Consider the following 13,935-nt stretch of genomic DNA (forward strand, 5'->3'; position numbering starts at 1 on the left):
CTTTCATTTTTAAAATTTTTTTTTAATGTTTATTTATTTTTGAGACAGAGAGAGACAGAGCATGAATGGGGGAGGGGCAGAGAGAGAGGGAGACACAGAATCAGAAGCAGGCTCCAGGCTCTGAGCCGTCAGCCCAGAGCCCGACGCGGGACTCGAACTCACGGACTCACAGACTGTGAGATCGTGACCTGAGCTGAAGTCGGACGCTTAACCGACTGAGCCACCCAGGCGCCCCTCCTTTCATTTTTTTAATTAGCTTACTTACTAGGTGCGCTTACAATACTAGCAATTCCTTCACTGCTCTCAGTGTCCTCACCACTACCTTTTCATACTTCCACCTATTTTGGTTGGGTACCATGGATAGAGGTGTGTCTGGCGGAGTAATTGAGAGCCACAGGCCAATCATGGAGGGAGACGCAATGTAGAGAAGGGGAAACCCAAAATACAAAGAACACTGAATGTCTACAAGACATAGTTAGGAAACTATAAAGTTAAAAGAAAAAACATACTTCACCCAATTGGAAGGTATTCGGGTAAAAATATGATGTAATGAAAGCAACAGAAATAATGAATACTTCCTTTCTTTGTAGATTATTTATGTATACAGAAACCCTAAGGACATTATGTGCTCATATTTTCACTTTTCAAAGAAGATGCCATTACCTGCTGCAACTACCATTGAGGAATTCATGAAACTATTTCTAGAAGGAAAAGGTAAATAAACTTATATAAAGCAAGTAATAAGTTTGCTGTCCTGCAGTGAGGTTTAAGCTTAGTGAATATGACAGAGGGTAAAAAAGAAGCTGAAGTAGAGTTGAATGAGGGTGAGTAATCAATGTATTAAGCCATTGGTAGGGTTGTCCTAGATGACCATGCCCTGCCATTGTTACAAATTATGCTGCCCCTGGCTTCTCTCAGTAGACTGTCAAGATTACAAAGTCGTATCACAAAGGAATATTTACATTTAGCTATGAAAACAGTGGTTCATAAGCACAGGGGTTTCTGTTCTAGCTCAGTGAGAAGAATCTCAGTTCAGATCACAGGTTTGGAGCTTTGCACTGCATATTGCAAATGGCTGCTGCCAGGAGCTTCTATTTGATAAAGTTCTATTCCATATTTGTTTCTTTTTTATTAAATTTTTATATATTTATTTATCTGTAAATGTTTATTTTTGAGAGAGACAGAGTGAGAGAGAAAGGAGGTGCACGCTAGTAGGGGAGGGGCAGAGAGAGGGAGACAGAGGATCTGAAGTCTGCTCTGTGCTAACAGCAGAGAGCCCTATGCGGGGCTCCAACTCAAAAACCATGAGATCATGACCTGAACCAAAGTCAGATGCCTAACCAACTGAGCCACTCAGGCGCCACTTTTATTTATTTTTAAAGTAATCTCTGCACCCAACATGGGACTCCAACTCACAACCCTAAAATCAAGAGTTGTATACTCTATCCACTAAGCAAGCCAGGAGCCCCCCCCCCCCCCCCCCCGCACTTCCTTTTGTGAGGAGGCACCACTGTAGCTGGTTGAGCAGGAGCCAGTCCTCTGAAGTAGAGGTGATGATCTGGAACAGGAGAGCTAAGTTTAGTGTCAAATGTACTGTGCAGAGAGGAAGTGACTCCTCAGGGAGCCCAAATGTTCCATGTAGCCAGGAAAAAGTTCTATGTGCTTGGGAAGACCAGGAGGAGTGAGAAGGAGAGGATTCTTTCCTCCATTTTCCTCCTTGGTTTTTCTAACCACATGCTTTGTTGATTTTGTGTCTATTTTAAGAGACTAATTTCTCCTCGAGTTCATGTAATTGTTTTCTGGTAGAAGCTTGATGGTTCTCCCATAACCAGGTGCTAGGGGAAATCAGGACTCTAGCAGCACACTTCCTTTTCCTTCTTTGTTACTAAAGACTCCTGCATCTCCTAAGACTATAACTCATTTTCAGTGTGTTCAACATATTTACTCAATGACTATCTATTCTCCTCGCAGTGCTGGGAAGCCTTTGGTTTGACCACATCAAAGATTGGTATGAGCACAAAAGCCTCTTCAACATCGAGTTTATGATGTATGAGGAGTTGAAAAAGGTGAGAAAAGTGACATTAGTGACTTCACAGAATCTGTAAGGTAGCCTGGCTGAACGTATTGATTGCTCATGCCCAGAACACCCAAAGGGCGATATCAAATTTGAGATCCCAGACGAAGTGGACCAGGAGACATTTTTCCAGTATCACTTCTGTACTTTGTTTGCCAGGTTTTCATTTACAACCAATACTGGAAGTTTCTTTTCAAAAATCGTCTGTGTGTGGGGCGCCTGGGTGGCTCAGTCGGTTGAGCGTCCGACTTCGGCTCAGGTCATGATCTCACGGTCTGTGGGTTCGAGCCCCGCATCGGGCTCTGTGCTGACAGCTCAGAGTCTGGAGCCTGTTTCAGATTCTGTGTCTCCCTCTCTCTGTGACCCTCCCCCATTCATGCTCTGTCTCTCTCTGTCTCAAAAATAAATAAACGTTAAAAAAAAAATTAAAAAAAAATCGTCTGTGTGTGAGGAATTATCTATATATGTATATGATATGCATAAGTTTGATTATTTAGAGTCAGACTATTGGTCTGTCTTTCATGGATTGTGAAATCTATTTTCTGCACTATTCATTGTAATAACATTCTAAATGTTATGTTCATCATTCTTGAGTGCATCTCTTGGGAAACTTTTGTCTGCATTGTGTATGATTAAAAATTCCCAGAAAAATTAAATGAAAATGGCTCTATATGATTAGACATAATTCAGCACCCAGTACAGTCAACTCTAATTGGCTTAAAATGTAGGAACTTCTGTTATTTATTGACTGAATCCCAGAGGAAGGCTACCGTTATGCTGAGTGTTACCGCTAAGCAATCAAGAATGTCCCAGCATTATCTGTCTTTCTTTTGTATCATATTTGGTGTGGCAAGGATGTCTCCCGTCATGGTAGCAAGGCAGTTGTAGTTGTGTCCTCAGATGATAACATGTAAGGCAGAAAGAGAGGGAACTGGGATAAAGGGGCCTTCTTGCGCTGCTTTATTTCTACTTTTTCTCTAGGAGGAAAATCATAGTAACTTCTCTTTGACTTCCTCTTTCTTTTTTAAAAAAGTTTATTTTGGGGCGCCTGGGTGGCTCAGTCGGTTGAGCGCCGACTTCGGCTCAGGTCACGATCTCGCGGTCTGTGAGTTCGAGCCCCGCATCGGGCCCCTGTGCTGACAGCTCAGAGCCTGGAGCCTGTTTCAGATTCTGTGTCCCCCTCTCTCTGACCCTCCCCCATTCATGCTCTGTCTCTCTCTGTCTCAAAAATGAATAAAAACGTAAAAAAAAAATTTAAAAAAAAGTTTATTTTGAGAAAGAGAGTAAGAGAGCATAAACAGTGCAGGGGCATAGAGAGAGGGAGGGAGGGAAAGAGAGAGAGAGAATCCCAAGCAGGCTCAGATCAGTCAGTGTAGAGCCGGAGGCAGGGCTCAATTCCATGACCCATGAGATCATGACTTGAGCTGAAATCAAGAGTCAGGCACATAACCAACTGAACCACCCAGGAGCCCCTTGACTTCCTCCTTCTGTTTCAATGCCAAAATTGGGTCATATGACCAATGAGAATAATCTCTTGTAGAGACAATAGAATTGCTTTGAGGATCATGGATCAATTAGAATCATTACTGAATCAGGACTGGGCACTAATGCCAGAACATCACCAGGTGAACTCTTAGCAGGGAAGAAGAGAAAGAGCTGAGAGGCAAGTTCTCCTAAGGACGTCTCCATCCTGAGTATTTGTTACTAGTCTGTTACACCTGCCCCAGAGCATGATACTAAGCCTAGACTTTCTTGTTGAGTCCATATCACCTACCAAATAGAGATTCAGTGTCTGGCTTGCCTTGAAACCTTCCTCACGATATGATCCCGCTATTGCTTCCACCCTCATTTCCCATATTCTCATCCAAAGCCAGTTTCCACTAGCTCTACGGAAATTGAACTTCTAACTGTCCTGTGACCTGTTATCTCACAACTTCTACGCAACCACGATGTTGCAGATATTCTTTCATTTCTCTAGACTCCATATCTTTAGTTTGTCTACCTAGAAAATTCCCATTTTTACTTTAATTCCCAGAACAAATTTCTTGTCTTTGTTGAAATATTCTGAGTTCTGTTACACAATTAGCCTTTCCCAAAGGTCCTTGTACTGAATTCCTAGGATTCATCCCCAGTTGTGTCTCTGTTCACTCGCACCATCTCACAGGGCAGTGTCTGTCATTTAGTAGCTACTCCCCAAATACTTGCTGGTAACACAGATAAAACAAAATACAAGTGTTCTCAAAATGAACCCAAATGTGCTCTCAAACAGTGGACAAGTGATGGATTAATTTATCAAGAAGGAATAAGCAAGTCACATCTCAAGGAACAGCTCCACTTTCTAAGCAACCTAAGCACCTACGATGTTCACTCCCATAATGATATTTATCTATGACACTTGTATAAGTCTTCTTTGTGATAACATGCATAATTTATCATACTGTGATTTGTTTCAGGATCTCAGAGGTTCTATATTAAAAATCTGCAAATTTCTGGGGAAGGAATTAAGTGATGAGGACATGGATACTGTGGTGAGCCAGGCCATGTTTGAGAACATGAAGTTAGACCCACGGGCAAATTATGACAATATACTAAAGGACCAATTTGGGATACAAGAAAAAGGTCATTTCCTTCGCAAAGGTGAGGTTGAACAGTGAATGTCTGTATTGTACTGTGTCACAAATGAACCAAGTGTAGCTTCTAAGCTTCCTGGCTCACTTTTCTAACATGGACCCTTATGGCCCAGTTCCCGTCACTAGACAAATGATTTTCCATGATTTCTTCTTGTTGCTCTTCAAGAGACTATATAATGTAAGTGAATGTATCTGATGAATAGCCTAAAATCAAAAGGCCTTCTCCATGGCCCCTGGAAATCTACCAATGCCAGTACAATGTCTGCCACAAAATGGTTGTTCATTTACTGTTAGATTGTTTCCTTCCATTAGCATGGGATCAGCACATGATGATGAGGCAATGCTGGGCTGTTGGCCAACAATGACTGCCCTTCCATTTCTGTGATTTATCCCTGAGTCTCCCCAGGGCTGAATTAACAACATGCATTCACTGATCTTTTGTTATTGCACAGGACTATCATGTGTCCTCTAGTAAACCTCATAAAAATGTGTAAGTTTCTCTCATTTATTATAATATCTCATACCTCTGATGAGTGAGTTTTTAAGTGAATGACTCCTTCCTGTAACTGATAAATTTCACCATGTTTTAATATTTTTGTTACTTGTATAATCATTCTAAGTTATATTTATGATCTTCTATCTTAGTACATGGAACATCTGTAATACAGAACTATAGACATAAATTTTGCACTTAATCATAGGGTTCCATGCCTCTTTTTCAAGTAGTAATAAATATTGGCTTTGATTTCTCTCAGTATTTCTGTCACCTGAACTCTTCATATATCTTTACCTGCTCAATTAAAAAATGTGAAGCACTGGTAACTCAGAGCCAACCTAAAGTGGAGACATTCCCTTCCTGTTATGCTCAGAACACCCTGTCTTGTAGTAGACCACATCCCTTCTCAACTGCCATAATCATTGCACTTGAAGTTTGTTTTCCCTTGAAAAAATAAAATTTTCTGTGTTTATACATCTTTAACTTACCTGAAAATGAGAGACTCAAATAGCTAAGAAGACAAGGAGGAGGAGCCAATTTTCCTTGTGGAAGTAGAGCACATTCCCATATGTTTCTTCTACATAGACATGTACTTTTCTCTTACATTTTATCTAAAGGAACATCATTTGCACTAACTTTACCACTCCTACATGGTTTCCTTTGTGTTTTCAGTTTTGTTAGTATTTCAGTTTGTTTCAGTCATTTGTTTATTTCAGAGTGCTTTTACAATCAGTGTTTCCTGTCTTGCCTTTCCTTCTATCACCACATTTGTCATCACATCTCTGTGTCTATAACTTTTTTAAATATAATTTATTATCAAGTCAGCTAACATACATTGTATACAGTGTACTTTTTGTTTCGGTGATAGATTCCCGTGATTCTTCGCTTACATACAACACCCAGTGTTCATTCCAACAGGTGAGATGCCCATCACTTATTTTCCCCTCTCCCCTGCGCCCCCCCGCCCACCCATAAACCCTTACCTTTGTCTCTGTATTTAAGAGTCTCTTATGGGTTTGCCTCCCTCTGTGTTTGAAGTTATTTTTTCCCATTGCCTTCCCCCACGGTCTTCTGTTAAGTTTCTCTCAAGTTCCACATATAAGTGAAAACATATGATATGTCTTTCTCTGACTGACTTATGTCACTTAGCATAATGCCCTCCAGTTCCATCCACGTTGTTACAAATGACCAGATTTCATTCTTTCTCATTGCCAAGTAGTATTCCATTGTATATATAAACCACATCTTCTTTATCCATTCATCAGTTGATGGACATTTCGGCTCTTTCCATAATTTGGCTATTGTTGAAGGCACTGCTATAAACATTGACCCTTTCAAACAGCATACTTATATCCCTTGGATAAATACCTAGTAGTGCTATTGCTGGGTCATAGGGTAGTTCTATTTTTAATTCTTTGAGGAAACTCCACACTGTTTTCCAGAGCGACTGCACAAGTTTGCATTCCCACCAACAGTGCAAGTGGGTTCCTGTTTCTCCACATCCTCACCAATATATGTTGTTTCCTGAATTGTTAATTTTAGCCACTCTGACTGGTGTGAGGTGGTATCTCAATGTGGTTTGATTTGTATTTCCCTGATGATGAGTGACATGGAGCATCTTTTCATGTGTCTGTTGGCCATCTGGACGTATTTTTTGAATAGACACTGGAAAAGTGTCTATTCATGTCTTCTGCCCATTTCTTCACTGGATTATTTGTTTTTCAGGTTTTGAGTTTGCTAAGTTCTTTATAGACTTTGGATACTAACCCTTTATCAGATATGTCATTTGCAAATATCTTCTTCCATTCCGTCAGATGCCTTTTAGTTTTGTTTTGTTGATTGTTTCCTTTGCAGTGCAGAAGCTTTTTATCTTGATGAGGTCCCAATCGTTCATTTTTGCTTTTATTTCTCTTGCCTTTGGAGACGTGTCAAACAAGAAATAGCTGCAGGTGAGGTCAAAGACGTTGTTGCCTGTTTTCTCCTCCAGGGTTTTGATGGTTTTCCTGTCTCACATTCAGGTCTTTCATCCATTTGGAGTTTATTTTTGTGTATGGTGTAAGAAAGTGGTCCAGTTCATTCTTTGGCATGTTGCTGTCCAGTTCTCCCAGCACCATTTGCTAAAGAGACTATCTTTTTTCCATTGGATACACTTTCCTGCTTTGTTAAACATTAGTTGGCCATACATTTGTTGGTCCAATTCTGGGTTCTCTATTCTATTCCATTGATCTATGTGTCTGTTTTTGTGCCAGTACCATACTGTCCTGTTGATTACAGCTTTGTTGTAGAGTCAGGGGTTTTGATGCTTCTCACTTTGGTTTTCTTTTTCAACATTCCTTTGGCTATTCTGGGTCTTTTGTGGGTCCATATAAATTTCAGGATTGTTTGTTCTAGATTTCAGAAAAATGCCAGTGCAATTTTGATTGGGATTGCATTGAATGTGTAGATTGTTTTGGGTAGTGTTGTCATTTTAACAATATTTGTTCTTCTAATCCATAAGCAAGGAATGTTTTTCCATTTCTTTGTGTCTTCTTCAATTTCTTTCATAAGTTTTCTATAGATTTCATCATACAGCTCTTTTACATCTTTGGTTAGGTTTACTCCTAGATATTTTATGGTTCTCAGTGCAGTTGTAAATGGGATCAATTTCTTGATTTCTCTTTCTGTTACTTGTTTATTGGTGTATAAAAACGCAACCAATTAATATACATTGATTTTGTATCCTGCGACTTTGCTGAATTCATGTATCAGTTCTAGCAACTTTTTGGTGGAGTCTTTCATGTTTTCCATGTACAGTATCATATCGTCTGTAAAAAGTGAAAGTTTGACTTCTTCTTTGCCAATTTTGATGCCTTTTATTTCATTTTGTTCTGATTGCTGAGGCTAGGACTTCCAACACTATGTTAAACAACAGTGGTGAGAGTGGATAGCCCTGTCATGTTCCTGATCTCAGAAAATTAACTAACTTTGCTAGTTAAGGGTCTGTTCAAATTTTCTATATCTTCCCATTTGAGTATTGGTAGTGTGTGGGTGTCTAGAAAATTGTCCATTTCTTCCAGGTTGTCCAGTTTTTTGGCATATAATTTTTCAAAGTATTCTCTAATTGTTTTATTTCTATGGTGTTGGTTGTGATCTCTCTTCTTTCATTAATGATTTTATCTATTTGGGTTCTCTCTCTTTTCTAATTAGAAGTCTGGCTAGGTGGTTATCAATTTTGTTCATTTTTTCAAAAACAAACAGCTCTTAGATTCATTGATCTGTTCTATTCATTTTTTGGATTCTATACTTTTTATTTCTGCTCTAATCTTTATTATTTCTCTTCTTATGCTGGTTTTGGGGTTTCTTTGCTCTTCTGCTTCTAGTTCCTTTAAGTGTGCAATTAGGTTATGTATTTAGGACCTTTCTTGCTTCTTGAGATAGGCCTGGGTTGCAATGTATTTTCCCCTTAGGACTGCCTTTGCTGCATCCCAAAGGGTTTGGACTGTCATGTTTTCATTTTAATTTGCTTCCATATATTTTTTAATTTCTTCTCTAATTGCCTGGTTGATCCATTCATTCTTTAGTAGGATGTTCTTTAACCTCCATGCATTTGGAAGCTTTCTAAATTTTTTTTTGTGGTTGATTTCAAGTTTAATAGCATTGGGATCTGAAAATATGCATGGTATGATCTCATTTCTTATATATTTATTGAGAGCTCTTTTGTGACCCAGTATGTGATCTACCTTGAAGAACATTCCATGCGCACTCGAAAAGAATGTGTATATTGCTGCTTTTGGATGAAAAGTTCTGAATATATCTGTCAAGTCCATCCAGTCCAGTGTGTCATTCAAGGCAATTGTATCTTTATTGATTTTCTGCCTAGATGATCTGTCTATTGTTGTAAGTGGAGTGTTAAAGTCCTCTGCAATTACCATATTCTTACCAATAAGATTGCTTTTGTTTGGTATTAATTAATTTATGTATTTGGGTGTATCAAGTTGGGGGCATAAACATTTACAATTGTTAGCTCTTCTTGATGGATAGACCCATAATTATGATATAATGTCCTTCTTCAACTCACGTTACAACCTTTAGTTTAAAATCTAGTTTGTCTGATATAAGTATGGCTACTCCATCTTTCTCTGGACTTCCAGTAGCATGATAGATGGTTCTCTAACCCCTCACTTTCAATCTGAAAGTGTCCTCAGTTCTAAAATGAGTCTCTTGTAGGTGACATACAGATGGATCTTGGGTTTTTTGTCCATTCTGATACCTTATGTCTTCTGAGTGGAGCATTTAGTCCATTTTCATTCAGACTTATTATTGAAAGATACGGATTTAGTGTCATTGTGTTGTCTGTAGGTTTCATGCTTGTGGTGATGTCTCTGGTCCTTTGTAGTCTTCACAGCATTTCACTCACAGAGTCCCCCTTAGGATTTCTTGCAGGGCTGGTTTAGTTCATGAGCTCCTTCAGTTTTTGTTTGTATGGGAAAGGCTTTATCGCATAAAAATTCTTGACTGCATACTTTTTGTATTAAGCACATTGAATATTTCCTGCCACTCCCTTCTAGCCTGCCAAGTTTCAGTGGTTAGGTCTGCTACTATCCTTATGTTTCTACCCTTGTAGATGAAGGCCCATTTGTCCCTAGCTGCTTTCAGAATTCTCTCTTTATCTTTGTATTTTGCCAGTTTCACTATGATATGCCTTGCAGAAAACCAATTCTTGTTAAATCTGAAGGGAGTTCTGTGCTTCCTGAATTTGGATGTCTGCCTCCTTACCCAAATGAGGGAAGTTCACAGCTATAATTTGTTCAAGTAAACCTTCTGCCCCTTTCTCTCTCTTTTCCTCTTTCAGAACTCTTATGATATGGATATTATTTTATGTTTCATTGAATCCCTTAGTTCTCTAATTCTCCCTTGTGGGCTAGTATTTTCTTATCTCTCTTTCCACAGCTTCATTGTTTCCCACAATTTTATCTTCTATTTCACTTAATCTCCCCTCTACTTCCTCCCTCCTTGATTTCACTGCATCTAATTTATTTTGCACTTCATTTACAGCATTTCTTAATTCATCATGACTATTCCTTAGTTCTTTGATCTCTGCAGCAATAGATTCTCTGCTGTCTTTTATGCTTTTTACAAGTCCAGCAATAATCTTATGACTATTATTCTAAATTCTTGCTCAGGTATATTGTTTGCATCTGTTTAGCAATTCTCTAGTGTCATTTCTTCCTGGAATTTCTTTGAGGAGAATTCTTCTGTTTTGTCATTTTGGCTAGTTTTCTGTCCCATATGTGTTTTAATAGTATGTCCTGCACTTGTGAGCACTTTTATATTAAAAAGGGGTCATACACTGTCCAGGGCCTGGCCCTTCAGGAGGTGTTTTTTGGAGTATGTTTCTTGCTCTCTGTTGTCACTTTGGTTGCTTTATCTCCCTACTTGTAGTGATGTTTTGGACCCTCCACCAGGTATGCTTTGATTTGTTCATTGAAGTAACTCTGGAAAAAATTTTAAAAACAGTGGAGGTGGTGGAAGAAACCTTATCCCATACAAAGAGAGAAATAACAGGGGTGGGGAAAAAGGAAAGGAAAAAAAATTGACTGGGCAGAGAATCAGAGAAACTATACAGCCTAACCCAGAGAGAGAGACAGAGAGAGAGGAAAATAATGAAGAAGGAGATACAGAAGATGTATAAAAAGAATAGATTAAAAATGTCTGCATGAGGCATCTGGGTGGCTCAGTCAGTTAAGCATCCTACAATGGCTCTGGTCATGATCTCGGGGTTTTTGGTTTTGAGCCCCATGTCGAACTCTGTGCCGACAGCTCAGAGCCTGGAGCCTGCCTCAGATTCTGTGTCTCCCTCCCTCTTTGCCCCTCCCCTGCTTGTGCTCTGTCTCTCTCTGTCTCTCAACAATAAATAAATGTTAAAAATTTTTAAAAAGAATTTCTGATTAAACAAACCAACAACCAGAATAACCAGAATAGACAAGGGAAGGAATAAGAGAAAGAAAAGGAATAAGAAAAAAAATTATACACACACACACACACACACACATAAAATAAGAATTGACCAAGAACCAATTCAGAAAATGCAAAAACGCTGGACCTATATCTGCCAGTGCCTTGGGGCTGGTGGCTGTGCTGGTCTGGAGGAGGGGGGATATGATTCCATCCAGTGTCAATCTTGCTCCAGTAGATACATAGTTACCAGGTGTAGAGGGGCATGGTTTCCTATAGGCAGGACCTGCCTCCACTGTGGTCTCCTTGTCCGTTTCCCGAAGCCCCACCTTGTTGGTGATGGGGAGATAAATGGGACACCCCAGCTTCTCCCCGCCAGACTGGGAGTCCCAAACCACTCTTTTCAGGCTATCCTCACAGTGCCCTGCCGGTGCAAGTGGGCCAGTTCGTTCAATGTCTTAAAGGATCCTTCTCTGCACAGCCTGGTTCCGGGGAAGTGCCACTCCGTCAAGCCAGCCAACAAAGGGCTTCTGACTCCTCACAGTGCCACATGGGCACAAGCCACTGGTTTGCCCTGCTCCACAGTCTCCTGTGCCTCCCAGGTGCTAGACTGGGATTCAAACCCCCGTGTCTTAAAGGATCTCACTTCCTGCGTCCCGGTCCCAGGGTAGGGTCACTCCACCAGCCAACTGACAAAGGGTCTCTGACCGGCAGGCACCTGCAGGCTCTTTTGTCCTTGGAGGCTATATGACTTCTTCCCACAGCACCATAGGGAGAGGATAGCTCTCTCCGACTGCACCTGTCAGCTCGAGAGCTGGGGCTGGCTCCACTTCTCCTCAGGTGCATGAGCAGGACAGCAGGCTCCAGTCCAGACAAAGCTCCGCAACCCTAGAATGAGGTAGAAATTGCTTCTTTTTCCTTTTTTTCCATTCCCCGGTCTGTGGTTTTGGGGTTTTTTAAATATTTTTTTAATGTTTATTTTTGAAGGAGAGAGAGACAGAGTGTGAGTGGAGGAAGGGCAGAGAGAGAGGGAGACACAAAATCCGAAGCAGGCTCCAGGCTCTGAGCTGTCAGCACAGAGACCGACGCGGGGCTCGAACTCACGGACCGTGAGATCATGACCTGAGCTGAAGTCGGATGCTTAACCGACTGAGCCACCCAGGGGCCCCCCGGTCTGTGGTTTTTCTCTTGTCCAAATTCATTCCTACACTTCCACAGTTTCTCTTTCTCTTCCTTTTGTCTCTCCACTGAAGGGGATCCCTCCCTCTGTGCCTACGCCCCCCCCCCCATTTTCTCTCTCCCAATTTGCAATCACACACCTATGGCCTCCCAAGTTGTCCCTGTGGGCCTCTGGAGATGCTTCTGTCACTCTGTAGCCTGGATTCCTGGGATTCCCAGTCTTCTGGCCTCAATACTGCCATGTTTGAGGGAGGAGGGAACTTAGGGTCCCCCTACTTCTCTGCCATCTTGACTCCTCCTGTGTCTATAAGTTTAATGTAAAACTGTAATAAACCTTCTGTGGGTACAGATGGAAGAGTTGCAGGTGAGCCATTCAAAACTGTAAGAACTTGGGCTATATTTTAAAAATTCTCTGAGCAACCATGTCCTTATCAGTAAATATTTGCCCAGGGCCATCTGACTTTTGAAACTTTTAAAGGACTCCTGTGAACTCTAATAGCCCATGCTAGCCTGGAACAAAATAGTAAAGTAGCTGCAGCTGACAGCTAAGGAGTTGGGCTAGTTTTCTTAAATCACATCATATTTACTGTGATCAGTTTGTGTGCCCTCTTGCCATCAGGTGGGAGAGGAAGGGCATGCTCATGTGCAGGAGTAAATGGGGCCTTAGCGGGGAGGAAAATGGAAGGGTAAACAATGGTGTTTCTCCCAACACTAGGGCATCATGCCCCCTCATCCCAGAGTTTTCGTTGAAACAATTTGTTTGCTTTTCCTCCAGGTACCATTGGAGACTGGAAAAATTACATGACTGTTGAGCAGAATGAAAGGTTTGACAAGATTTTCCAAAAGAATATGAAAGATTTTCCCCTGAAGTTCATCTGGGATATGAATGAGGAATAGAATTCTAGGTGATGCACAACTATTTTCAGAAATCACCTTCAGAAGGAAACATATTGAATTTTACATTTTCATCTTTGACTGTCATGGGCTTATTACTGAAAACTCTCAATGATTAATAAATATTAATATGTTGTCTTTACATCGTTTGCCATCTGTGGCCTGTTTTCCATTTGCTGAATTCCTCAGTTTGTGATCAGGAGAGGATTCCTCTCTTTGTTTTGGTGTATAATTATGGAGTTGATTTTATTCTACATTCAGCAATTCCAAAGCTCTTGAGCAACAAAGGAGGTCTTAATGTATGATTGATTTGAAATCATAAAATAGAAGCCTTGTCACTTATAAAAAAATTGTTTATGGTTTTTCTTCATATTTTAGAATTTAATTTTTAGGTGATCAGATGAGTCAACATTTCATTTTATGGTTTCTATGTTTTGTTTCTAACAGAGTGTTCCTGTCACAAGTATTTTCATGTATTCATAAATCCTATTTTTATTTAATCTGAACATTTATCTTGTGTTGTAAGACACAAATCATTTAATGAATAGCCATCATTTTCCTACTGATTAAAATAGACATTATCTTGTTCTAAAGAATTTTCTGCCCATGAGTTGATTTACATAAAATGAGGTATGTTCTGTTGATATACTTTTCTTTTTCATAACCATGCCATAATTTCTAACATAAACTGTCATGATGAGTTTTGTTAGAATTTTGTTAAGTATTGC

At 40.2% G+C, this 13,935-nt stretch overlaps 1 protein-coding gene across 5 annotated transcripts in view; it reads left to right on the top strand.

Moving 5' to 3' along the window:
- Positions 1-13,721, top strand: part of LOC132667552 (amine sulfotransferase-like) — a 35,702-nt gene extending 21,981 nt beyond the window's left edge. For all 5 annotated transcript variants that reach the window (XM_060616479.2, XM_060616481.2, XM_060616478.2 and 2 more), the window contains 4 exons: positions 591-714; positions 1,972-2,066; positions 4,528-4,711; positions 13,089-13,721. In XM_060616479.2, the coding sequence (XP_060472462.1) occupies positions 591-714; positions 1,972-2,066; positions 4,528-4,711; positions 13,089-13,210 (525 nt within the window). In that variant the 3' untranslated portion in view covers positions 13,211-13,721. The remainder of the gene's footprint in view (positions 1-590; positions 715-1,971; positions 2,067-4,527; positions 4,712-13,088) is intronic.
- Positions 13,722-13,935: the final 214 nt, after the last annotated feature.

This window comes from Panthera onca, chromosome B2 (assembly GCF_046562875.1).
Source record: "Panthera onca isolate mPanOnc1 chromosome B2, mPanOnc1 haplotype 2, whole genome shotgun sequence".
Lineage (NCBI taxonomy): Eukaryota > Metazoa > Chordata > Mammalia > Carnivora > Felidae > Panthera > Panthera onca.